The sequence below is a fragment of the Musa acuminata genome, chromosome BXJ2-4 (assembly GCF_036884655.1).
Source record: "Musa acuminata AAA Group cultivar baxijiao chromosome BXJ2-4, Cavendish_Baxijiao_AAA, whole genome shotgun sequence".
Classification (NCBI taxonomy): domain Eukaryota; kingdom Viridiplantae; phylum Streptophyta; class Magnoliopsida; order Zingiberales; family Musaceae; genus Musa; species Musa acuminata.
The window spans coordinates 37,311,740-37,337,039 of record NC_088341.1 but is presented as its reverse complement, the minus strand read 5'-3'; the positions used below and the strand labels follow the sequence as shown (position 1 = coordinate 37,337,039).

Sequence of the window (25,300 nt, the reverse complement as noted above, 5' to 3'; positions counted from 1 at the left end):
TAAGTATGGATCCTAATATTGAAAAATATGTATTGTAATCTTTGATGGATCACGCAATGGCATCCCTACAATCCGGTGACTTCAGTAGAATCTCTTGAGGGCGAAGACAATGACGAGGTAGAGTTCATATAAAGCATGGAATCACAGTTCAAACCGGTCGGACCGGACCGGACCGCCTCTTGCTCTAAAGATGGTGGGTCAGGAGCCGGCTGAACCTAATTCTCCATAGTTCGAAACCGGTCGGGAGGTAATTCGTCTCGTCCGGTCCGGACCGGCTTTTGCTCTAAAGACGTAAAAGGTTTGGGATAGGCGTCAGCGTATCATCGGGTAATGATACGCTGGCCGCGGACTCGCGTCCTCAACTCGGCCCAGTCGCGCCCTTTTCCCCCACCGATCCAACGGTGCCGCCGAGTCTCCGTCCGGTGCTTCTCCTCCCTCCCTCGCCTCTTCCCAGCCGTCCGTGTATATATAGGTTTCCATAACCCTTCCCATCTCCCCTCTGCGAAGCTTCTTTACCCTTTCTCCTCCCCTTCCCGTTCCCGGCGCCGCTCTCTGCCGCCTCCGATGGAGCCCGCCGATGATTCCTCGGTTGTGTCAGAGACCTCTTCCGCAGAAGACTACGTCCACGTTTCGGAACCCGCCGCCGACGAGCCGGCTCCTAACCCTAACCTTGCGGCGCAAACCGTACTCGATTCTGGCATCCTTTCCGAGGCTTCGAGTGGTGGAGGATCAGGAGGCGGCGAGGGGTCTGCGGGAGAAGGGGCAGCGGAGGGGAAGAAGGTTTTGCCGGAGGATCTGGCGAAGGGCGTGCTGTTCTTGCAGTGCGAGTCGTCGGCTGAGGGGGGATCCTGTGATGTGTACCTTGTCGGGACGGCCCATGTATCTCAGGTGATCTGATCTAGTAATTACTCTATAAATCGCATTTCTTTGTGGAAACAAAATGACATTTTTCGAGATAATTCTGATTAATGTCTCCCCTTTGTTTTGTTTTCAGGATCTTAGTCATAAATAAATTAGAGCTTTCAATTTTGAGTTTTTATTAGCTCGTATGTGCTGACTGTTATATTGATTTTCATATAAATTTAGTAGGTATTAAGAAGGTTAGCGATAATCTGACTTCTTTGTTTACCTGATTAAAGAAAGAAATTTTGAGTTTATGTGCTTGCTTCCAAGTTTGTACCATTCATTCCGTTTCTCCCCATGTTTCTGTTCTATATTGAGCATTGCTTGACGTTTCAAGGCATTGATTTATGTGCTGTTAGAAGCTCATGTCTAATCTTATATATGTCTTTGTAGGAGTCTTGCAAAGAAGTTCAGGCCATCATCAGTTACTTGAAACCTCAGGTGCTTCCTCTTGAATCTCAACAATCACTTGATTGATCAATTGGTCGTATAGCAGGTTAGCAGCCTGCGTTAGAAAAGTGGCATTGTTGATAGATTGGTGGTGTGCTGAAAATTTATTGCTGTTGAACTCATGTATATGTCTCTTTGGTATTCAATGTAGGTTGTTTTTCTGGAGCTGTGCTCAAGCAGGGTTGCCATTTTGACTCCTCAGAATCTTCAGGTTGATATATATCAATCAACTTCAATTTTGCACATCATAATTAATTTTTAGTAATTACATTCACTAGTACAAACTTTTGGAAGACATTGCATGGGTATTGTTGGAGTTACTAGAACCTATGTAACTAAGGAGACATAACCGCCGGCACAAGTTAAATGCATTTCATTTTTTAGTGGATTTTTAATAAGCATGTGTAATGCTTAAATTCGTAGTAGTGTGGTTGGTAATATCTGTTTAATTGTCTTGTATTAAAATATTAAAACAGTAATAAAATTGTGTTGTATATAACCAAAGCTCAAGTTTTAAGCCGAAGGTATCCAATATCACTTATCCATGTATAGATAGTAGATTCCTCATTGAAAATTGTACATCGAAGGATAAGTCATATCCTTTTCAGAAAGAGTATCATGTTTGAATGGTAAACTTCTATAGACAACACATTGGTAACACCAAGGTTCAGAATAGTGCAACTAGAATTCCTATTGGAGATAGAATTAGGATTGAGATTGGAATTGGGCAGGATCAATTGGCTCAGTATTATTGGATATCAGATTTTTGTGAAATGAGTTGGAGATACTGGCTAAAAATCATCTTAGAAGTCCTGGAAACTGGATGGTTTTCTACCATGACTGGCTGATTTTGTTACTTGCTGTTGATTCAGGCTTATCCCAATTTGGATTGGCTGGTATAGCAAGGCATATTATTTATAGTTTAGCCAATTTCTATTGGTGTTAAAGCTTTTCATCATTACGTTGGCTCCTTATGCTAAATTTTGTGCTTTTATTTTTCTAGAAGTAGGATGATCGGGATCATAGGTACAAGAAGAAAAGAGGATCTAGGACTAAAAATGAGAAATTGTAAGAGCAGTAGTAGAGACATGGGGGTTAGGAAGAAGAGAAAAAAATAAGAGTAATATATGCAGTTTCTCTCAGTTATTAGGATTTTCACGCTCTTACCACATTTCTCTGAATTGTCAGTGCAAACAATCTGCTCTCCCTTACACCAGCAGCAAGCATGAGTAGATTACTTCCAAACAAGATCAGCTTTTGGTTGTTACCATCTTTCCTCCAAGAAATCTGAATGCCAACTAAGCTCAAATGACTTGGGCAGAACACCATGATTGTGGAGATCGCTAATAAGATCGAGCTTTGGTGAATACCATCTTCCTCCAAGTAGTCTGAATGCCAACTAAGTCTGAAGGACTTGACGAAAAATTCACATTGGTATGCCATTTCTAAAATCAAAGGATTTTCCGTTATAAGTTGAGACAATGTGGAGTATATGCTACTTCTGGATCTTATTGGGGTTGTTCTTCCAACTATTCAAGCTCGATTTGATGTTTTTAAAAACAATGGCATGTCTAACAATTACTTGATCAACAATATCATAACCTAAGAGTTGAGAGAAATAAGTTCAGGAACACTGTGTCACCAAACTTTATGCTGCATTCTCCTGCATACTTTTGCTTCTTTAAATAAGGACAAGTATGGAGGTGACAGCAGCCCAAAGTTTGGTGAGACCATTTCAAAATAAGATGTGCCACATATATATCAGTAGCACATCTTCTCTGCTAAGCACTGGAGATTGTGGACTCTATAAGGTGCCTTTCTGTTATTTTCTGCTGTTCTTTGTTAAGCTGCATTGGCAAATTAAGTATTGTTTTGGATAAATGGTCATGAATGGTTAAGATCTATCAATAACTTTGGTAATGCTGGTTCATGAACCATATGAACTCGATATTTGTTAAAATCTATTAATTCAGATTGGTAAAGTTATTATTTGCCATGGTCTAATGGACAAAGCCATCATTTGTATCTTTATGTAAGTTATGATGTGTAGCATGGCACTTTTGTTTCTAATTCTTGATCTTAAGACATCTGAAAATCCTAAATGCTAATTTCAAAATTAGTGTTGCCTTTCATTTTACCTTTTCTTTTTGCACATTTTTTTTTTCAATTTACCATGACGCTTCATCAGTTGTAGATGTCCAAAATGGTTCTCATGAATAATTCTCTTGGACTAATGACTTCCAAAATCCTTCTTTTAATCTTCTTTGACATTGTTTGGCATAATTTTTTTTAGCTTTATCTAGGTTGAATGGAGGTGCAATAGAGTTATCTAATGTTAGGTGTTGTAACACTACTACAAGAACGTAATCAAGATTGTAAGAAGGGGGTATTGGTTCTCCATATTCCCTTCTATAGTTGATGTCTTCATTACCATCCTTCGAGCATGGAAGAACCATACATCAATTACAAAATATGGGTTGCAATTAATGGAAATTGGCGAAGTAGCTTCCAGCAAAGACCAATTTGATTCAAGACTAAAAATTGGAAAGTACAGGCAATAACAAGTTTGAACCTGCAACCTCTTGTCTGACAAACTAGCACTGTACCTAGGATATTTCCTTTTATTATTAGTCTTATTAAAAGGATTAACATGTAACTATTAATAAGGATAAAAATTTTCTGAAAGATTAAAACGTTGGAATATATACTTTTACTTTTAGTTGGACATTCTTCAATGTTCACATAAGTTTGGTTAAATTTCCATCAGATCATTTTGCTAATTTATATATTATATATCAAAATGTCAATTTTGTCAAACTGTTCTAGTTTTTTACTTGTTTTCTCAGGTTCCCACTGTGAGTGAAATGATTGACATGTGGAAGAAAAAGAAGATGAATACCTTTGGGATTCTCTATAGCTGGTTTCTTGCCAAGGCATGTTTTCACACTTTTTTTTATTGCTATTTGTAATATCAGTTATTAGCTGTTATTAGGGTTTTGTATCATATGTTAGGTTGCTCACAAGCTTGAAGTGTTCCCTGGCTCTGAATTTCGAGTAGCATTTGAAGAAGCAATGAGTTATGGAGGCAAAGTGATACTGGGTGACCGTCCTGTTCAGGTATGAGACCCATTTATTTGTGTCTTCACATGACTTATGAAATTGTTGTTTTTTGTAACCTTCTATGGTCCATTGCTTCATTTGATATTCTTGGACAATTAGCTTGTTGTTGTAAAGTTTGTTGCGTGTACTCTTTGCTATGGTTGCATTTCATTCTGATAGCAGTCCTATGTGTAAGTAATCTATTGCTATCTTTGGGTTTAAGGATTTGTCCATTTTAGATGAATAATTCCCAGAACCTATTTAGCTAACCAGCATTTTCTTTGTGCATTTTGCTGATGTATTCTTGATTTTTGCAGATTACTTTACGAAGAACATGGGGGAAGATGACACTGTGGCATAGAGCAAAATTCTTGTACTATATACTCTTCCAAACAATCTTTTTACCTAGTTCTGATGATCTGAATAAGATGGTAAGCTGTCCTGTTTTCTGTAGGTACTTTCTTTTGGCCTTCTTTTGGTCATAGACTTACATGCTACAACTGCTTTGCACATATGTTGTAGTAATTCTTGTAACATGAACAAGGGTTCCATCATCCTTGTTTTCAGCTTCTCTTTTGTTTATTTTCATACTTATAATATGCTGTTGTAAATTATAATAGACACTTAAAAAGAAAGAGAAATACAGTTGCTGTTACCTATGTTTGGTGAACTAAAATGAGTACTGTATCTGGATAGTGATTGCGCCTTGCACATTCCATAGGGATCAATCAATGCCTAAGAAATTGTTAAGCCCCAGAAATATTTTGATCCTAAGAAAGGCTGTTATGTAATAGCCTTTGCTAGACATGCTTACAAGCTTACATTTGTTCTATAGATAATTGTTCCTCTGACCTGACCATGTACTTCAGATCAGGTAGTACCATATTTTTTTTTTAGACAAATCAAGATATATTTTTTTCCATTTTGACAGTTGGTTGTAGAATTAAATTTCTTTTTTGGTTACAAATTAACATTTGTTGCCTTCACTGGTGGAGAATAGTTATGAAATTCTTGTTGTTATTATTTGTAGCAGGATTGTATAGTCAACAGAATGGAAATAAAGAATTGGATCCATCATTTGTTTAAGTTAGTCTTGCATCAGTCTTGGTATTTAGGCCCAAATCTGACCTGTTATTTGATAATTGTGAATTTAGTCCCTTCCAACTTGACTTAGGCAGACACATTATCTATGCCTGGAGCAGTAGCATTATATCTTGTCATTTATATTTATTTTCTCATTCCTATACCTAAGATTTTTATATAAATGAACTTGATATTTAACTCCTTTTTTATTATTAAATCATTGTTTACTGATATGCCCTAATGGTGAAGAATGACTTTTACCTGGTTTTGTTTTGCCCTTTGTATTTGGTGGTTTTTGTTTCATCATACATATATTGCTAATAATTAACATAAACTTGGTATTGTGTCTGATTATTTAGAACAATTATAATGCTTGAGTTATGATATATCGGTGTTTTAAATAGTGTGTACTAATTCATTGTCTAACTTATGTTTAAAATAATATCATAATGTAACTTAGATTTTAATTATATTCTTCTCTTTTAGTTGAAGGAAATGGATGATGTTGATATGTTGACCCTCTTCATTCAAGAGATGAGCAAGGCATTCCCTACTCTGATGGAGACGCTTCTTCATGAGCGTGATATGTTAGTATTAATTTATGCTTTGATTTCATATATTTATTGTTTATTATATGTTCATGGTTGTATCTTCTATAGAATTGTGAGTGGAAAATATTCATGCTAGAGGGTGAGCTTGGTCTCATTGTGCAATTATTTCTTGCAATCTAGATGACTGGACTCGGGTAATAAAAACATCTTTGCTTGTAAGTCCAAGACTACATATATTGACCCTTTCTATGCCCTACATTGGCACAATCCTTGTGCATTGGCTATCCAATTTTTTTGCTGAAAATACTCATGCACTTTATATTTTAACTAAAAGATTCAGGAGTATTGGCAGACAATGGTAGACAGAATTGTTTGGTGCTGAAAATTGGACTCAGTTTCTATTTCTGCTTATCATTTAGGAAACTATCCTATGTTCAACTATCTTCGCACACTCCATTTTCAAATCTTGAAAATTCTATTATCTTAGTTTGGTGCCCAAAATTTTAACCTAGTTACAATATGAATATTTAGTGTTTCTTATCTTGATCACATCTAAACTACCACAGTCAATTTCAAACAAGCCATTCGCTCTAATACACTAGTCAAACTGGAAGCCTTAAAATTGTTGTTTCACTAAAGTAGTGTAGATCGTCTGTGGTTGACCTTTAGTTGAGTTCCTTGAGCATTCATCTTAAAGCCAAGGTTCCATTTTCAGTTCCATGCTTTGGATATAATGTCATTCTTTTGTTGTCCTGGACTTGTATGTGCAGGTACATGTCATCGACATTATTGAAGGTTGCAAGAGAACATTCTTCAGTTGTTGCAGTTGTTGGCAAAGGGCATTTATCTGGAATAAAGAAGAACTGGGAACAGCCCATAGAGGTATCTTTTCCGATCTTTTTACTCTTTGTGGATCTGACGTTTAGATGATTTCGAAGTGGTCTATCACCAAAGTTCCCAGGTAATCTGTTGTCGGAATCCTTGGATAGTCCCAGATTGAATAATTGCTGTTTGGCAAACTGTCTCAATTGTGAGAGCTGAAATTGTATTCTCTTCTTAGTTTGCAGATATGTTTCACTTTAGTAAATTGTGCTTCTGCTTTATACACATATTCTCCATGTACTTACGTTCTTGAATTACCGCTGATCTTTAACATTGCAGATAAAGCGTCTGCTGGAGGTTCCTACACAAAGTGTCGGTCCATCAAGAACAAAAATTTTAGCATCTGTTGGCGTCGCGCTGACTGGGGTTGCTACTGCTGTCTACCTTCTGGGCAGGAGGTGAATGTGTGGAAGGGTCAATCATTTAGAGTTTTAGATGAAAGAAATGCACTTTAAGAGGGCTGACAAATCATGTGATACATACGTTCCAAACAGCAAGAAAAAATGGTAATTTGCTAAGCTTTGGCAATGATACTAGGATTTTATTATAATCGATTCTTTACCTTGTTATAGATCCTTGCATGGAGATATCTAGAATCAGCTTGCTGAAGTTGTGTTACAATTGATTCTTGCTTAAGCTGTGTTATAAATCTAAGATTACCGGTGTACTAGGCTTTCATCGCTAGATTTCGAAAGGATCAGTGTATGTTTTCTCGTCTTGACATTCAATTTTGTTATGCAAACCCTAATTGTCTAGAAATATCAATTTTATATGTCCATGGTATTCTTGGTAGTAATGGAGGGCTGACTTAGGTAGGCTAATCATCCTTTTAAGAGCTAATAAAGTCCTTGTTGATATTAGACTAATCCCCTACACAATGCATCTATCTCCATGTTATTTGTGGACCCTAAACAAAACACCCAATGAAATCATTCTGGAGGGTTCTAGAAGCAGTGCTACTCAATACATGTAGACACAGTGGCCATTGGTCAACTTAAACAAAACTAAAAGAAGCCAATTTAGGCTTAATTAAGCTAAACATCTTTCTTCTTACTGCAATCTCGAGACTTCTCGGTCAACCACTAAAAGCCACAGTTTAAGAAAGGTGCGCAATAAATAATGCTTTGGTTGTATCAAACTTAGCCACCACCAACACTCCCCAACTCGATCCAATAGCTTGCTATTTGATATCTGTGTGCAGTGCATTTCTGCCATCATAGCCCTCCCTGCTCGGTTTCATGAACTTGACAGCGAAGGATTAGCACAATGGAGACTAAAAAGTCTCCTCTCCTCTGCCTTTCTTAGAGGAGCAGCTGCTCTGAACCCTAAAGCATTTGCTCAACATCTCGCTGCTAAGAAATAGATTTCTCATTGGATACTTGTTATTTGTTTTGATTCATGTCAATAAATACCATTTACAGCGTTGACTATTTGAGTACTGTGATTGATTTCTGTGTCCTGTAAACTTCTCCATACTGCTGCTTTGAGTAGAGAATTAGATGATCAATCTAATGAGAACCTGACATTGTAGCTCATCAAATCGAACATGGACTGGAAGAAGAACAAATATTAATGTCAGGTCCAGGAAAAGAGTGAAGCAGCAACTGCGTCCATGTGCACTCATTCATCTCACTGAACTGGCAGGAGGATCCCAAGAAACAAGCTGTAGGAAGCAATCCACTTGGGAGTCAATGAACTCCAGATTACTCTCACAGAATTAAGCTCTCGTGCTCTCTTATAAGCTGCCATGGAGGACAGCAGGCAGCACAGCAGCAGAGAGCAGAACCATGGCAGCGCTCTCCTTGGTTCTCCTCCTTTTAGCTCATGCTCCAACCATCGTCGTCTCCCTGCAAGTCCACTACTACAGGAATTCTTGCCCCAGAGCAGAGATCATCGTTAAGCAAGTGGTCCAGAAGCACTTCCTGCAGGACCCATCTGTTCCTGCAGGCCTCCTCCGCCTCCATTTCCATGATTGCTTCGTTAGAGTACGTCGCTGTAGGTTTCTCCGGTTGCTCGTCGATCGAGTAGGAGTGACTGCTCGCTATACCAACCCATCGATCTGCTCTCGCAGGGATGCGATGCCTCTGTTCTCCTCGACAGCACCACCGACAACGTGGCCGAGAAGACAGCGGCTCCCAACCTGACACTGAGGACCTTCGACGTGATCGACGACGCCAAGGCCGAACTAGAGAAGGTGTGCAGCCGAGTGGTGTCGTGCGCTGACGTGCTGGCGCTCGCTGCTAGAGATGGTGTGGCGTTGTCGGGCGGAGCAGCCTACGCTCTTCCCACCGGGAGGAGGGATGGCGCTGTCTCTATGGCTTCCGACGTCCGTTTGCCGAGTCCCTACTTCTCCATCCAAGCCGCCGAAGCTGCTTTCCGAAACATCAGTCTAGATTTGGTGGATCTCACTACGTTATTAGGTCAGTTTAACCTCACCTCTCACGATTCTTAGATTTGGTGGATCTCACTACGTTATTAGATCAGTTCTTATACTAATTATCACGATGCAGCGATCCGAAAACATGGGTCTTTTAATTTCATTGAATCCAAATCACCGTCCAGAGATATTATCTAAGAGTATTACATTCATGTTCTGAATTCAGGTGCTCATGGTGTTGGATTCTGCCACTGCGGGTTCGTGATCGACCGACTCTACAACTTCCAGGCCACGGGCTTATCTGACCCCAGAATCGATCCCGCCATGCTCGCCACCCTCAAGCAGCAATGCCCGCCCGAAGTCGTGCTACCCAGCAACGTCACCAAGGACCCAAAGATCTTCTTGAACCAAGCAACCACATCGCCGCCCTTCGTCCTCGACACCTCCTTCTACCACGGCTTGCTCAACGGGAAGGCAGTGCTGCAGTTAGACCAAGACTTGGCTTTCACCGACGTCACCAGCAGGTTGGCCGCGCGGTTCGTGAGCAACCCAAAGCGATTCATTCATCAGTTCTCCAAGTCGATGATCAAACTCGGATCCGTGGGAGTGTTGACAGGCGGAGAAGGAGAGATTAGGTTGAACTGTCGAAAGGTAAATGGTAAGACATGAACAGAAGCTTAAGATGAAAGAGTACAGTATACCAATTGCAGACGTTTCAGTCTCCAATCCACGGACTGACTAATATCTTCATTCATCAGCATCTTGTACTTCCTGCAATGTTGCAAATAAAGAGCTGCATCCAAGTCTTTTGACTTGAGTTGCAAGAATTTCTGGCATGGCACAAAAAAAAAACCCTCAAGTTTTTATTTTTTTCTTGTACTTTTTTGTTATTTCATATAATATCTTTTATTTTTTAAAAAATAAACTCATCCTTGGTCTTCATCCTTCCTCGACAGTCTTCGCTTCTTGTCATCACTCGTAATCTTCACCTCATCACAAGATCCTATTGCTCTCACACCACTCAAAAAGGTGTCCTCGTTGTCTCCACATGACCATTTATCATTGTGCTCATCACCTTTGCCTTGTCCGTGAAGGCCTCATCATCTCGTCATCATCATTCTCATCGTCACGTTTATCCTCGTGGCATCGTCGTGGAGTATCCCCTCAAAATTCCTCGCCCCTCCCTCTACCTTATGGTTCCAATGCTTGTTTTGCACTCGCGCCCGCGAGAAAGAAGAGAATAGAAGGTGGGGGTGAAGATGATCAACGAGAGAGAGAGAGAGAGAGTCATTTGTTTAGCTGTACTGAGCAATAATGTCTATGAGATCAAGAAACCATTAAATTTCTTGTCACCTATCTATCAAATGTTACTTCCTTCAATCTGAACTTTGACACCAAATAGCATATATTAACCTCCACAGAGCAACAAAATCCTGAATGCAAGAAAGACGCAACACAACCGCAACAATTTCAAAGCTCCTACTAGCGGTTGACCAGAGCACAGTTCTTCCTGATCTCCCCTGCTTTGTCTGTGAGCACTCCAACCTTCCCCATCTTCACCATGGCTGATCCGAAATCAGCAAAGAAACTGGACTCAGGTGACTTGAGCCTGGAGAAGACGTAGTCTCTGGTCACCTTGTCATGGAGCAGAGAAGCGTCGGAGTGGAACAGCCCCCTTCTCTTGGCCACCAGCTCGTAGTACTTGGTGTCGAACGTCGTCGAGCTTCCAGGCACCATCTCGGTGGTCGTGCCGTTGCCCGGCCTGCATTTGCTTATCAGCTTGATGGCATAGTGTGGATCCAAGCTCGGGTCGATCCCTCCTTTTCCATGGTAGCGCTTCAGCCTCTTGTCGAACGAGAAGCAATGCGAGTTCCCTATGGCATGAGCTCCTGCACGAAGAGATTAAGCTGTTCAACGATCAAAACCAAGATCTCAGTTCTTGTTCTTGCGTGTAACGGATCAGATTGCAATACGATGCCTGATAAGACTGCCAGGTCTCGGGCGGTGAGTCTCTTGGAACCAAAATTTGCCTTGAGCGCAGAGATATTGGCATAAGAAGATGGCAGATGAGCTTCTGCCTCGGAGGCTCTCGATACAAACCCGTCTCTTCGTCCGGTCTCGACCTGATAAAGGCTTTGATTCGTCATGGCGATCCCCTTCCCGAGACCTGCAGCCTGAGCGCAACAGCGGTTCAGTGTGCTTGGCGTTCGATCGCAAGGCAGGAAGGCGAAGAAGCTACCAAGGACACTGCATCTCTGGCTGCAAGGGCGAGGATATCTGCACAGGAGACCGTGGCAGGGCATGATTCCTCTAATGCTGCTTTGGCCGCATCGATCACGTAGAAGCCATCGAGTGTTAGGTTTGGCTTCGCGTCCTTCTCCGCCAAGTTCTTCCTGGTGGAGTTCAGCAGCACCGATCCATCGCATCCCTGTTTCACATGGATCGATCTGTTCATCTGTGTACGAACGATGATAACAGAGGGAGGATGGCAGTGACTAGAGTGTTACCCTCACGAAACAATCATGGAAGTGCAGCCTGAGGAGTGGAGCGGACACAGTCGGGTCGAGGGAGAAGAAGCTGTCCACTGTTGTGCGAACGATCGTCTCGGCTTGAGGGCAGGACTGCTTGTAGAACCCCATCTTGAGGCCATGGCCATTGCTTGAGCATAGAAGGGAGCTCAACATTGCTACTTGAAATAAGAAGCCTGCAACAGGATTCCCAGCCATCTTGGGTGGTGCAGAAGAAGCTGTATCAACAGTCATCTCTTTATACTGATGCTCGACTGAGGTGGTCATGGCAAGGCTGGTGATCTACTGATTTCTTCTCTCTCTCTCTCTCTCTCTCTGTCTCTCACTCTCTCACTACTTCTTGCCAAAGGTCTAACGGCCACCGACATGACATGACTTGCTGCAGCAACTCACTGCTGCATATGCGGCATGTCTTTTGGAGATTTAGATAGCAGTCGAGATAGCAAAGAAATCCACCTTTGGCTATTTTAATTCATAAATATAAATATATATAAGATGTAATACAGATAAAGTAAACATTAGTCACATATAGACAAGGATAAAAGGTCAAGTGATAATGTATTGAAGTTGGCTATTTTAAGCTTCCTAACATTTCCAGATTTGGCATAATCTGGACAGGTGGGACCCTCAATTGAGCAACATACTTAATTAAAAATATTAAATATAATCATAAATACACCAAATCTAATGTTGCAAGTGGAGGGCACGTACTGGACATGGTGCCTATGTGCTGGCGGAGTCTTTGGATTCTGACCCAAATCTAATGTTGCAAGGAGGCCTGCATTCACAACAAAAGGAACAGTGGAGATGAGGCTAAAATAATGGCTACTTGGTATAGTAGAATTTGAATTTGAATGCTTGATGATGAAGCATGGATACCACATTTTTCAACATACAAGCTTATTAATAATATTTGTTGTGTTTGTCATGTTCATCTGTTGTTTTCATGGCAGGTAGGTTTGCCTTGCTGATTGCCTGCCACAATCTGTGGCAAGTTTGACTGTCATCTGAGACAAAGTTTTGTTTATTCTGCTCAGGTTGTGCTCCAATGTAAAATCAATGGATGCATGTAACTTGTTTTGGTATAATCTTTTCCCTGTCTAAAATAATGGTAAATGCAATTCTATGTCACAAAAATTAATATTTGTGGCAGCAGTTTCAGAGGTGATGCAGCTGCTCAGCTCTTGAAATGCAAAACTAAGAACAAAAGAGGGAAATAGAAGCATACTTTTCTCCATTTTCACTTCTAAACCATGTCTGATCTTTAAAGCTCCCATTCCACCTCTAGAAAAATTTATACTGGAGCTGATACTACTGGCGAAAGAATTTAGTGCTGATTTAAATGATGGCAATCTAGACAGCATCCAACGATGAACAAGTATCGTTCGGCCCACCTGCTACATAAAAACATAGAAACTGATTCAGGTTCTGTGAAGGCATAGGGTTATTTACAGGCATATCAAAATTGTACGAGTATGAAAAATGATTATTCATATTATAGTCAAACTTTCAACTATTTTTGCAATATTAATCAAATACATTAGCTGTTGGACTTCGCCCTCAGTCAGTATTCTGAGAAAAAGTTGAACAAGAGGAAATCAGATGCTCATGAAATCCTTAACTGCTCTTTTTTGCATGAACAGATGTGATCAGATGGATTGATACAGCCACAGTGTCAGATAACAAGGACAGTAGAATGTATCTTGTTATCTGTTGATGTTGAAGTGCAATAAAGGCTAGTTGTGGTTATTACCACACTTGGGGTGGATGTCAAAACTCAAGATCAACTCACCAAATCATCGCGTCACAGAAAGACTTATGCTGAACAGTTCAAATTTATCATCGTCTCGAACTCATGCTCCCAGTTGCTTGCAGTTAGACAAAGATTAAACTGCTATTGCTGCTCCGTGGTCTTCTCTATGATACATATAGACCTCAACAGAGTCTTATAACTGATTATTGAAGAGAACAAAAGCACCTATTGTAGTTCTTGATCTTTCCCTTGTCAACGTGTTACCAGTAATCTCCACAAGAACAAGATCCCCTATAAAAGTGATGAAAACGATTTGTGTCCCTGACAACAAATTTCCTTGAAGTGACCCTCGAAATAAGCTTGATTGCTTCATGGCAATCGTCACATACTCGAAGGTTCTTGGCAATCCTTATTGGCATTTCCGGAGGCACTTTCAGCAACCCAAAAGCAATTGCAAGTCTCTCGCTATGGCTACAGAGCAACTTATTCTTTTCATTCTCTTCCACATCAAGCAACACATGTTCTGTGGCTGGCATGTATCCTACCCTGCCTATCTCCTCACTTAATTCCTCCAGCACTTTGTAGATCTTGTCAGACTCCCAATGTGATCTATCATGCGCCCCAAACACATAAACTGTGTCTTTAAGCTCAATCCAACTACATCCAGAATCTTTCAATAACCCTTTGGTGATCATCATTTGTCTCACTCTTCCAACATTGTGCCATTGTCCAACCGCAGCATATACATTGGAAAGGATTACATAGTTAGCAGCATTATGAGGCTCAAGTTCAAAAAGCCTGTAGGCCATTCTCTCACCAATCTCCACATTACGATGAACCTGACATGCTCCAAGCAATGATCCAAGCATACTCCCACTTGATCTCGTGCCCATATTCTCTATGAACTTTTCAGCATCATCTAGTCTTCCTCCCCTCCCCAACATATCCACCACACATGCATAATGTTCAACCCCAGCCTTCACACCAAACTTCTCCTGCATGGTCTCAAATATTTGCAAACCTTCATCAACGAAGCCAGCATGGCTGCATGCAGACAGGATCACAACTAAAGTTACATAATTTGGGTGAAACCCTTGGTCTTGCATTTTCTTGAACAAATTCAGAGCAATATCATACTTTCCATTTAATGCAAAACCTTCAATCATTGAAGTCCATAAGACAAGATTCTTTTGGTAAAAGCTAGTAAAGATCGAATAAGCAACATCAGGATCCCCACACCGGGAGTACATTGTTACCAGAGCAGAGCCAACGATCAGATTAGATTCATATCCATTCCTAATGACATAAGCATGAACAGCTTTCCCTTTTCTCAAGGAAGAAAAGAAACCACACGCAGGCAACAGTGCAACAACAGTAAGCTCATTCGGTTTGAGGCTGTCCCCAAGCTGCATTCTCGAGAACAATGCCATCGAGTCAGCATAGCTTCCCATGGAAGAACATGCCTGGATCATGGCAGACCAAGAAGCAACATCTCGAACAACCATTCTATCAAACAACTTGCGTGCTTCGTGAACAACTCCAAAGGACCCGTAAGCATGAATGAGTGAATTCGCTACGGACAAACACCCACCACAGCCACACCTAACTACCATCGAATGCAATTGCAGAGTCAATTCGAGGAAGCCAAATTCAGCAGAAGCCTTCATCAATCCCGAAAATGTGTACGAATCAGGTCGCACCCTACGCTCGAGCATTTGCACGAAAAGCTCAAAACATCTCATCATACTTCCATTCTTGGCATACGCACAAATCATCGAGGTCCACAAGAACACGTCGGAATTTCTCTTCGACATTCTATCGAACAGCTTCTTCGCGTCGTCAATCCGGCCGCAGACGGAGTAAAGCTTAATGAGCCTCGGTAGCAAATCTCGGTTTCTCTCGAACCCGTCTTTCCGAATACGAGAATGCAGCATCTTCCCGCGTTCCAGTGACTTGGAGTCGATGCAAAATTGGAGAAGAACACCATATTCTCTGGACGTAAGCAATCGGCCTCTACTCCGAGGAGCTTCGACCGAGATGGAATTTGCCACAAGATTGGGAGACAAAGGCGAACAAATCGAAACCATTTGTCTTCCCTTAGCTTCAGATTTCTTTAGAACTCACCCCTCCTTTTTGAAGATTTTTTTTTTTCGAACTGTTTTTCTTGCCTCTTTGTTGGTATTATTGTTGAATTACTTCGATCCGTTATATTATGAAATCTCGATAGGTTGTATATATTATAATAATAATAAAGTCGTAAGTGATAATTATGATAAATAGTAAAATTGTAAGTTGGCTGATTGAAGACTGATAAGTTAAATTAAAAGCTAATTATATAGTTAGTTATCTTTGACGTTTCGGTCCGTATATTTTAAAAAATTATATTAATATTTATATAATTATAAAAATAAAATATTTAGATTTATTTATCTTAACGTCATCGATTTTATCAACGAAAGTATGAAATAAAAGATAAAAAAATAATTTTAATGTTTTAATTAGTGGCGGTAGTGGACGACATCAATGGTGGCGGAGGACGGTGTCGCTGGGGTCACAGGTGACTACTGTGGATATGGAGAACGACGACAAGAGATGAATGTCGTTTGGTAACTAGTCGAGCCAACGTAGATGCAAAGTGGCTCTCACCAGTCATAGGTACCCTGTAAGCCAATTACGTGAGTGAATAATATACGTGACATGCTACGTAATCTTTTTGCTTATTATTATTATTGATATTTTCTCACTTTATATTGTATGTTGTATATTGTGATGTATATGGATTTATGCAAAATGAATCAAATCGTGATGAGATCATGATAATGAAATTGATTCGTCTTTAAACATAGACCCTAAATAATTTCAGTCGTATGTTACTCGAGAGGAACGTCGAGATACCCGGATAGACTAGTATGCTGTAGGCCTATCCATATGATGAAAGCGGTTGGTCTCATAGTTGCTTGTGTAAGGGACACTAGAGATACAGTGCAGGTGCTTATTGGAGAATGGGTTCACTGATTGATCCACTCACGGAATACTGGATGGTTGATGGTACCTCATTGTCAGACAACGATTATGTCATCCTAATGGTGTATATGGTCCTTAGACTTGAGACACCAAGGATGTCCTGTATAAGTACTCATCTCTTTGATACCAAACTTATAGGTCTGGAAGTTTTAAATCTAGTATAACCGGCCGTCGGAAGTGACAGCTAACCTTACAAGGGCAATTGAGTGTCGATAGAGGATAATCCACTCTCAATATCTTTAAAAAAATATTCTATGTGTTCTTGCTCAAGCAAATCCCAGGCCAAGGTTATTCGGATTGAGAGAGAAAGAGTTCTCCGAAAGAATTCGATTAAAGCGAGATTTAAGTAGATTTTGTATAGGCCTGACAACACCATACTTGGTATACGGCCTTTGGGATATTAGATGGATGATGTACTATAAATACACAGTAACTGAGGATAGATATGTCAAATGGATTCTCTTGTATCGTTTGGGGACTACGACATAGTGGCTTAATATGTTCGTAGTTGATGAGTCGAGTGAATTATTATAGAGATAATAATTCACTAAGTCAGAAGGAGTTCTGACAAGTATAACTCATGGCTAGCTTGATATTGAGCCTAGAGGGCAACACATATATGGTAGGTGTTGCGACGAGTCAAGGTTCGGATATGAGATATTCGTTGAAGCCCCTATCTTATTGGATATCCAGTGAATCCTTGAATTATTGGATATACGATCTCCCTAGGTAACACATTTTTCATATAAGTACAGTTTTCGATTTTACAAGTTTTTACGCATCAATCTTCGCACGACGACAAGAAACTATTTTTTTATGATAAATCTAAGATTTTTATTTTTTGTTCTTTTGCCATATATATGATACTACCCTAAGTTTCCCAATAGCTCTCATCTCTCACTATCGCTCTCCTTATCCACAACAACATCCGTGATCCATCACCATCCACCACCACCGACGTCATCTGTCATTATCAACTAACGTTAAAATTATCTATTTACTATTTGTTTTCATATTTTTGCTGGTAAAATCAATGGTGTTATCATAAATTAATCTGAAATTTTCACTTTAGTAAATATAGAAATATCAATATAATAATTAGCCCTAAGTTACATGAGAAGAAGAGATAAAGTGCACGACATGCAATTATAAATTAAATGAGACAAACATTAGTTCAGAAGGATCAGATCACATGGAATAAATTAATTAAAAGGGAAGTAAGAGTATACATTATTCGTTACATGTGAATCGAGCTCATGTGCTCTCACGTGCGGACCGTCAACTTGGCGTGAATCCATCTACCTCGAGCTCAAGAGAAAAATTTGGATTACAATTTCGTATTAAATGGAGAGAAAAATTAAATTACCTCGCCAATTCAAAATTTTAAACATAATTTTTTTTATTGATAGTTGATTAGAAAGACGATAAGGGAGAGTGACATAGGAGCAACTCGGATGACACATCATCTATAGCAATGTTTATTCATCTGCATTTTGATGCCAATATGAGCTATCATATTATAATTGTAAGATTCGATATGATCTATCCGAGAAGACTATCTCATTCCTACTCTCAAATTCTTTGAATCTCTATTAGTAAAAAAATCTTTGTCGGATATGTCGAGAAGTAGTTTATATAGAATCATTTATCGAATCCTTCGTATTCCTAATACTAAACTTATGATTGGTGGGACATGAAAATCATATTGGATCTAAATCTATCATGTGTTTATGATACATATCATAATATTTTCAAAGCTTATTTGAGTTTTTTTTTTATTTTACTATACAAAACTTTTTTAGGATTATCTTTTAAAATTTTTTACTAACTAACTTGAGTATCGAAGGAAGACCATCGTGACTAAATAATAGAGGTCAAATGGGTGAAGGTAATTGGTTGAATGATAATTTTCTCTTTTGTCACAATTATTCGGCACCTATTACTAACCATAATTGATTGATCATAGTGATGACATATCCATCTAATAATTCAATTCAGATCAATAAAAGAGACATGATAAATCCATTTATGCTCTAAATATTCATAATAATGTAGTCACATTCCAGCAACCAAAATAATAATTCTGACCAAAAAATTTCACTTTGCAGACTTCCTTTGGTGCACCCAAAGCATATATGCTACGGACAGCCGGTCTTCCTTCCTCTACAGGAGGCACTCCGCCGGCAATTTGGGGTACCTCTCGGTGTCCTTGCAGTAGTCGTAGATCACCAGGTTCCTCCCCACCCAGCTGAAGTCCTCCTGCTGGCTGTCGGTGAGGCTCCACGCCTCGTACTGGTCCCACCAGTGCTCGGTGGTGGTGGAGACGCAGGCCGGGAATGGGTCCTTCCACTGGCACCCGTCGGCGTGGAAGTCCTTGTACGACGACACGAACGGCGCCTTCTTCCAGTCCGTCTTCTCCAGGCCTCCCCTCGTCGCCCAGTCGTCGGCGTTCCATATGCTCGAGAACATGTACATCGGCTTCCCACTCGGGAAGAAGTTGTTGGGCTTCCCATTGTTCTTGTACACTCTGATCGCCACCCTATCCACGTAGAACCTGTCATCGGATCAAACACAGCAACATGAACTCCATCCGATACTTCCTCTGCTTTCAGACGCGGTGTCGGAAGCTTACACGATGCGGTGGGTGTTCCAGAGGATGGAGTAGGTGTGGAAGTCCTGTGTGGGATCGAACCACAGCGTGTGCCGCATCTCCCGTCCGCCGATTCCGCTCTTGTAGACGTTGGTCTGTATGGTGTATGGCTGCCCTGTTCTGTTCCCCAAGAACTCGAAGTCCAGCTCGTCCCTATCCGGCGCTGCGTCCAGGTCGGAGCACATCTGCACTCACGAAACACCCGAGTTAGTCCCCTTCTCCCGACAATCCCGAGCTGTTCTCCCTACCGTCACTCACGTAGTATGCTGTCACGACCCCGGCGGAGTCGCCCCCGACGAGCTTCAGCTTCATGCTGAACCACCCAAATCGGTACCTCTGCCGCGTCTGGAACCCGCAACCTGTACCAGGTTTCACAATGCGGATAGCTAAGACATGGCTGTCTCAGATCGGAGAATACTCGAGGAGAAGAACACGTTTTACCTGTCTTCTTGTCCAGATAGAGGTACCAGATTTGGCCATCAGGGGATGTCCTGAAGTGATCCTCCGCGAACATTATGTCGAAGTTCTCCTTGAACGAGAAAGAGGCCGAGGTGTTCGCCGGAGCTGCAGAGGAAAGAGCCAAGAAGCCGGCGGAGCAGAGAAGAAGGACCACCGAGGGAAGCCATAGACCCATCCCCGCTCACCAGCAAGAAGAGAAAGAGAGGTGAAGCAGTAGGTCTCAGAGCTCACTGGTCCAAAGAGAGCACAAATCTATAATGCGTCGTCAGACGCCAGATCTGGACTCGAAACTATTATGTTATCATCCACCACAGAAAGTGAAGAAAAAGCCACTTGCATTCCTATTACCCCAACAAGAACATGGACAAGCAACATGAGAAGAAGAGCTGCTTTATTTCCCTGTGGTGGAGGAGAGACAGGTTGGGGAAATCCAGGCTGCCTCATGCTGGATTCATGAGACGAGGGGCGAATGCAGACAGCTGCCAGTGGAGGGACTGCATGTCCCATGTGAAATGATGCAGACAAGAGAGAGGTGTGGAAATGATTGGCTGTTAAACAATGGGGAGCTTCCATTGGGTCTCACAGCGGCACAGGTTTGCTGTTGTTCAGAGAGAGAGAGAGAGAGAGAGAGTGAGAGAGAGAGGTAAAAGTGAAGGCATCTCAAATGGCCCCATGGTATGGAGTGTAGCGAACTATTGCATGTTGTTTGGTGCCATGGATTTGGAGCTCACCTTATGGGGTGCTTTTACTTGTCGGCGTTAGAGGAGGACACGAGAAACGTAGATCTGATTCCGGTAAAAGGAAAAAAAGAGAAGAGTCATTGTGCATCGTCTTCTCCGACTGTACTTTCTGCTCGCTTTATGAGCGCATCAACGGGGAAGTTTCAGCTTTCGGTACAAAGGCATAATAGCTTGATCGTACTTTTTTAATGACCTTAGAAAAGTAACAAAAATAAGGATGATTTGCCTTAAAAAACACTATTTTTTTATTTTTTCAGAAGATGTCCGAGCTTTCATTTTACCTGTATTGTGCTTATATTTTTATACTATGGTAAATATCTCTCATCGTCATTCATCGCTTTGCATGGTTGCCTCCACCACATTGGTCATCGAGTTCTCCTCATACATCGCAATCATTAACGAAGGCCTCTTGTCTCTCGCTCTTCTTTGCTTTTGCTCGATCGATCGATTATGCCCCTTTGTCACATCTTGATAAGTAGATAAGAATAACTTGAGAAAGGTGCGATCGACGCTATAACACGATAGGCCATGTGGGGAAGAAGAGAGGGAAAACCCTGTTGGAACGACGAAATTACAAAACTAAGTTGAGGATATTCTCATCAACTATCATTATGATGGTCAAGTCGATTTGGGATTCGGACCAGTCGAACAATTCTTTTGGAAAAAGTTTATGTGTGGAATACACTTAAAAACCTCTTTTTATATGTGACATCATTACTTTGAAGATTATTAACAATCATGATGTAATCATATATCTTTTTAGGGTCGATTGAGATAATGTCGATTATATGTATCGAATTCGAGATACTTTTTGATTTGCTCAATTTAGACTAGAAATACACGATGTCAATCACATGTAACCATATAGTGTTAGTGTACTACTCGAACCATTTGACACATAATGACTATGTGCGGTCGTCAAGCCTTAGAGAGTCAGCATGTTGACAATGTCATTTATGTGTGTGTATATAAGGTTTATCATCAAATTCTTATTAGCCCGATGTATCAAAGTTGACTTGACCTAATCAAATGTGACTTGATCGGAGGTGGCTTCCTCCTAAATTGGATTTTTTTTTTTGTCTTAGATATTCCATCTTGATCAAGAGATTTTTTTCTTTATTTATTTATTTTTTAACCTATATAAGAGGCATACCTAATGATACCTCCTTCAATGTTTGAATCGGATCAAATGTAATATGTAATAAATATTCAATTCAATTGGGAGAGGCTCCTATTTGTAGTGTGTAGTCCATAATATAATATAGAAATATTAGATATATTAAATTGAGATCCGATGTAGATGTGATGATTATCCTAAGATAATATTCACCCTATCAGAAGGTTTGATTAAAACCCATTATATTACTCATCTATTATTACAATGTGTTTGCAAGTCAACTAATTTACAAATCAAAAAATTGATTTGAATAAGAGACATTGTGGAGTATAATAATGATGTCCGTACATTACATGGGAGGGAGAGTGATGAACCATAAAGGACTCCTCCCACTAAGGGAGAGAGGATTCCCCACCATGACATGTGTAGAGTCAACTTAGGTTAACAATGTATGCATTGTCCAACTACCACTTCATGTTAATTGAATTGTCTTGGTTTTCTTAGGACTACTATAGTGCTCGTTCATCGACCGAGAGAAAAAAATGTTAAGGTCCTTAATTATTATCTTACGAAAATTAATATCATTAGAGTTGCCAAATCGCTAAAGATATTTTCTCAAATATAAAAATTAATATCATCTCATTAATCACCAACAATGAATTGTTTCGACGATCCAATCATGCTACTATCCATGACATCAAATATTTCAATGGTGATATATCTCTCTGAGACTTAATCATGTGAATATTTTTTTCTAAAAAAAATTATATTAGATTATATATATGACTCTCTTACATGTACTCGGCACCTATTGCTCATGTAATATCACATTAACTAATCTAAATATTTTATAAAAAAAACTTTAAATAGGTTAATGGCACAAAGCCTAACCATCAACTTTGTGAACTCAACTTCATTCTTCTTTTTCTCTTAATATCAAACTTATCAAATCAAATTATTATTTTTTCTAATAATTGTGGATGAGTTTTCTACCGCTAATCCCAAAAATATTATTAACATGCTTATCAAAGAGTTGCATTTATCATGTCTGATAGCGTTAAAGAAACAAATATGAAAGATTCTCCAAGCAAAATATCAACAATGATAAATGTTGATATTGCAAACCAAAAACAAGCTTAGACAAAATAATTTGGTGATGTTGTGTATCCCACTATTTGCTACCTATCCATGACATGTTGAAAACCTAAAACGAGCATTGGGTTGGGCTTCCTTAAGATGTGGGTATTAGCCCGATCCTAAACATTTTAGGACTTTGTGCCCTACTGTAAATTGTAACAATTGAAAATTACATTAGATGATGGTACCAATGCTTTTGATGCAAGCATTTTAAAAAGGTTGTCTTGGAAAAAAAGAGGTTTCATCAATGGGAGATAAAAATCAATTAGGGATTAATTTTATATTATAAAAACATTTAAGAGAGTCAGACTATATACATAGTTATTGAACTATAGTTTAATGAGCTTAATATTTTGATTTTATGGCATGGTTTTCAGCTTAATCCTATCTTCGTCATTTATCATTCGTAAAAAAAATAAAAGTTATAGTTTTCATATTAATTTGAATTAAAATTAAAAAAAAAATATAGAGAGAGAATATCTATCTCGATGCGAAAAGAAAAATCTAAATATCAACAATAAAATTTAAGCTAGAAAAGTTGATTCAATATTTATGTGATTTTACGTTCTTTGCGTATGATTACAAAGAAAATCAAATTCTTCATCATATGTAATCAAATTATATCCCTTTGAATTAGCCTCGTCTCAATCATAAATCGTCTTATATATCATCTTACATAAATCTTATTTCACGTATTCTTTCGACCCCTTTAGATCTTTTATAGAGAATTTTTAAAAATACTAAAAGTCTTGTCTTGCGTTATTTCCCACCAATGTATAAAGATTCATGTGTGTGAATAACAAAATCATAATGTATAAGATTTTTTTTTCTTCATTAAGAAATTGATTCCTTATCTTCTAGAAATAAAATACTTGTCAACTCTAATAATCTCATTGTCAGTTTTTTATGTGCTTTATGTTGATCTTCGTCATTTTTCATTTTTGATTTGTTTGCTCATCCTTTTAATATTTTTTCTAAATTTTAAGAAATAAAAAAATCATGCATCTTCCTTTGCATAGAATAAAATTGTATCTTGCATCCATCCTTTTCCACAAAGATTTGAGAAAATAAACAATAACAACATAAGATACCTTATTGATACTCTATCCGCCTCATACTATTTTAGGCTTGGTACCACCTTGTTGGGAGAGACCTTAATCCCAAAAACAAAATCTAGAGACTAAACATAAATAAAAAATGATGACATAAGATTTACCCCCAATCTATACTCGTAAGTAGAAAAAATAAACCCTCTAACAATGTAAAACATGTATAATCTAGTGATTTTTTATATTATCTAATAATTATTACAAAATAGATGATTAAACTCTATCTCTCACGAGACTAATCATAGATTATTTTTTATAATTAGCTATCTTTAGTATTTGTACTTTTAAAATTTATATTGAGATTCTTATTCTTACAAAGGTAAAATATTTAACTTAGTTTCTCCTCACGTTATCTATTTTACTGACGAAAATATCATACAAACTCAATGATAAATCGAAATGAGACAGAATCATGTGATATTTCAAGAGAAACGAAATTAAATATTTCACTCTTCAAAAATATAAGAATCTCTATATATTTTTAAAAATATAAGAATCGAAATACTAATAATAACTAATTACATGAAGTATTTGTATAATTAACGGATCTCGCTTTACTATGATCCATATTTTCCACTATAAATAAATAAATAAAGAAGCAAAACAGAACCACTTGCGGAGTTCAGAAACATCATCACAAACTGCACCGTAATCGGCTGCCGTCTCTCATGCGCATGAGGTGTGCAACACTCATAAAATAAAATGTGGCCACCAAATGGAGCACACCAGCACACATACACATGCAGCTTCTACATATAATACTGACACCCATATCACCATGATTCCATCGTACCCATACTCTCCTGCACTCAACCCATTTAACTAAAGCCCCCCTCTTTGCTACCATCCCCTTAAACTATCCACACTCCCTGTCCGGCGGCAGCTAAGATTCCGATTCCAGAACCAACCTAACCCCCCTCGCATCTCCCTCGTCACGGGTCGGTCGGCCGTCGTGGGTCCCTCGTCTCGGTGGTAAGTAACGCAGTGAAAGCTGCGTCCAGCCCTGCCGATGGTGGTCCATTATTGAAGGACGCAGCGTCGGAGATTTGGATGGTGGCAAAGCTTCTTTTGTTGAGTTCAAAGAGGACAGCGCCTACTCTGCCGCCCTACCAAGCGATGTGGTCTCTCATCGATCGACACCACAGTCGCCCTCTGCATGGCGTTTAATCTGAATCCAGCTTGTAATTAAGCCGACCACATGATAATAATGATGGCGATGATAATTAAGGATGCCTTGCATGATTGAGATCTTCCATGTGGGACCCGTACCAACGTCCAGTTGTCGATCCCACACCGCCTACCGTATGAGGTCCAGTGCGTACCCACGTGGGGCGGGGCCCCACAAGCCCCGGGGAGCAGGGTCCTACGTGGACGCCCCACTCGCAGTATAAAGAGAGGCTGGCTCTTCCGGCCAGCGGTGCGGGAGGAATCACACGCG

The 25,300-nt window shown here is 39.7% G+C and overlaps 4 protein-coding genes across 7 annotated transcripts; 2 read left to right on the top strand and 2 right to left on the bottom strand.

The window, feature by feature from the left end:
* Nucleotides 1-311: 311 nt before the first annotated feature.
* LOC103978592 (uncharacterized) lies at nucleotides 312-7,539 on the top strand. Its single transcript, XM_009394437.3, has 9 exons — nucleotides 312-888; nucleotides 1,297-1,344; nucleotides 1,505-1,564; nucleotides 4,200-4,286; nucleotides 4,366-4,470; nucleotides 4,770-4,883; nucleotides 6,022-6,122; nucleotides 6,857-6,968; nucleotides 7,248-7,539. Exons 1-9 carry the CDS (start codon nucleotides 331-333, stop codon nucleotides 7,368-7,370), a joined length of 1,308 nt encoding a protein of 435 aa, XP_009392712.2. The 5' UTR covers nucleotides 312-330; the 3' UTR covers nucleotides 7,371-7,539.
* Nucleotides 7,540-8,258: 719 nt separating this feature from the next.
* Nucleotides 8,259-10,181, top strand: LOC135610666 (peroxidase 57-like). The gene is made up of 3 exons (XM_065105458.1): nucleotides 8,259-8,953; nucleotides 9,040-9,388; nucleotides 9,572-10,181. Exons 1-3 carry the CDS (start codon nucleotides 8,756-8,758, stop codon nucleotides 10,012-10,014), a joined length of 990 nt encoding a protein of 329 aa, XP_064961530.1. The 5' UTR covers nucleotides 8,259-8,755; the 3' UTR covers nucleotides 10,015-10,181.
* Nucleotides 10,182-10,732: 551 nt separating this feature from the next.
* Nucleotides 10,733-15,813, bottom strand: LOC135585626 (peroxidase 56-like). Of its 4 annotated transcripts, XM_065105457.1 has the most exons (6): nucleotides 13,666-15,794; nucleotides 13,102-13,270; nucleotides 11,853-12,651; nucleotides 11,585-11,773; nucleotides 11,324-11,519; nucleotides 10,733-11,234 (listed from the first exon to the last, which is right to left on the bottom strand). In XM_065105457.1, the coding sequence occupies exons 3-6, from the start codon at nucleotides 12,138-12,140 to the stop codon at nucleotides 10,828-10,830; spliced, it is 1,080 nt and encodes a 359-aa protein (XP_064961529.1). In that variant the 5' UTR covers nucleotides 12,141-12,651; nucleotides 13,102-13,270; nucleotides 13,666-15,794; the 3' UTR covers nucleotides 10,733-10,827. The 4 variants fall into 4 exon arrangements, 1 of the variants encoding a protein (XP_064961529.1); XR_010486278.1 differs by lacking the exons at nucleotides 10,733-11,234; nucleotides 11,324-11,519; nucleotides 11,585-11,773 and having other exon boundaries at nucleotides 12,164-12,335; nucleotides 12,585-12,651; nucleotides 13,666-15,813; XR_001977029.2 differs by lacking the exons at nucleotides 10,733-11,234; nucleotides 11,324-11,519; nucleotides 11,585-11,773 and having other exon boundaries at nucleotides 12,164-12,651; nucleotides 13,666-15,813.
* Nucleotides 15,814-18,651: 2,838 nt separating this feature from the next.
* Nucleotides 18,652-20,264, bottom strand: LOC103978619 (probable xyloglucan endotransglucosylase/hydrolase protein 8). The gene is made up of 4 exons (XM_009394470.3): nucleotides 19,742-20,264; nucleotides 19,559-19,659; nucleotides 19,283-19,485; nucleotides 18,652-19,204 (listed from the first exon to the last, which is right to left on the bottom strand). Exons 1-4 carry the CDS (start codon nucleotides 19,932-19,934, stop codon nucleotides 18,814-18,816), a joined length of 888 nt encoding a protein of 295 aa, XP_009392745.2. The 5' UTR covers nucleotides 19,935-20,264; the 3' UTR covers nucleotides 18,652-18,813.
* Nucleotides 20,265-25,300: the final 5,036 nt, after the last annotated feature.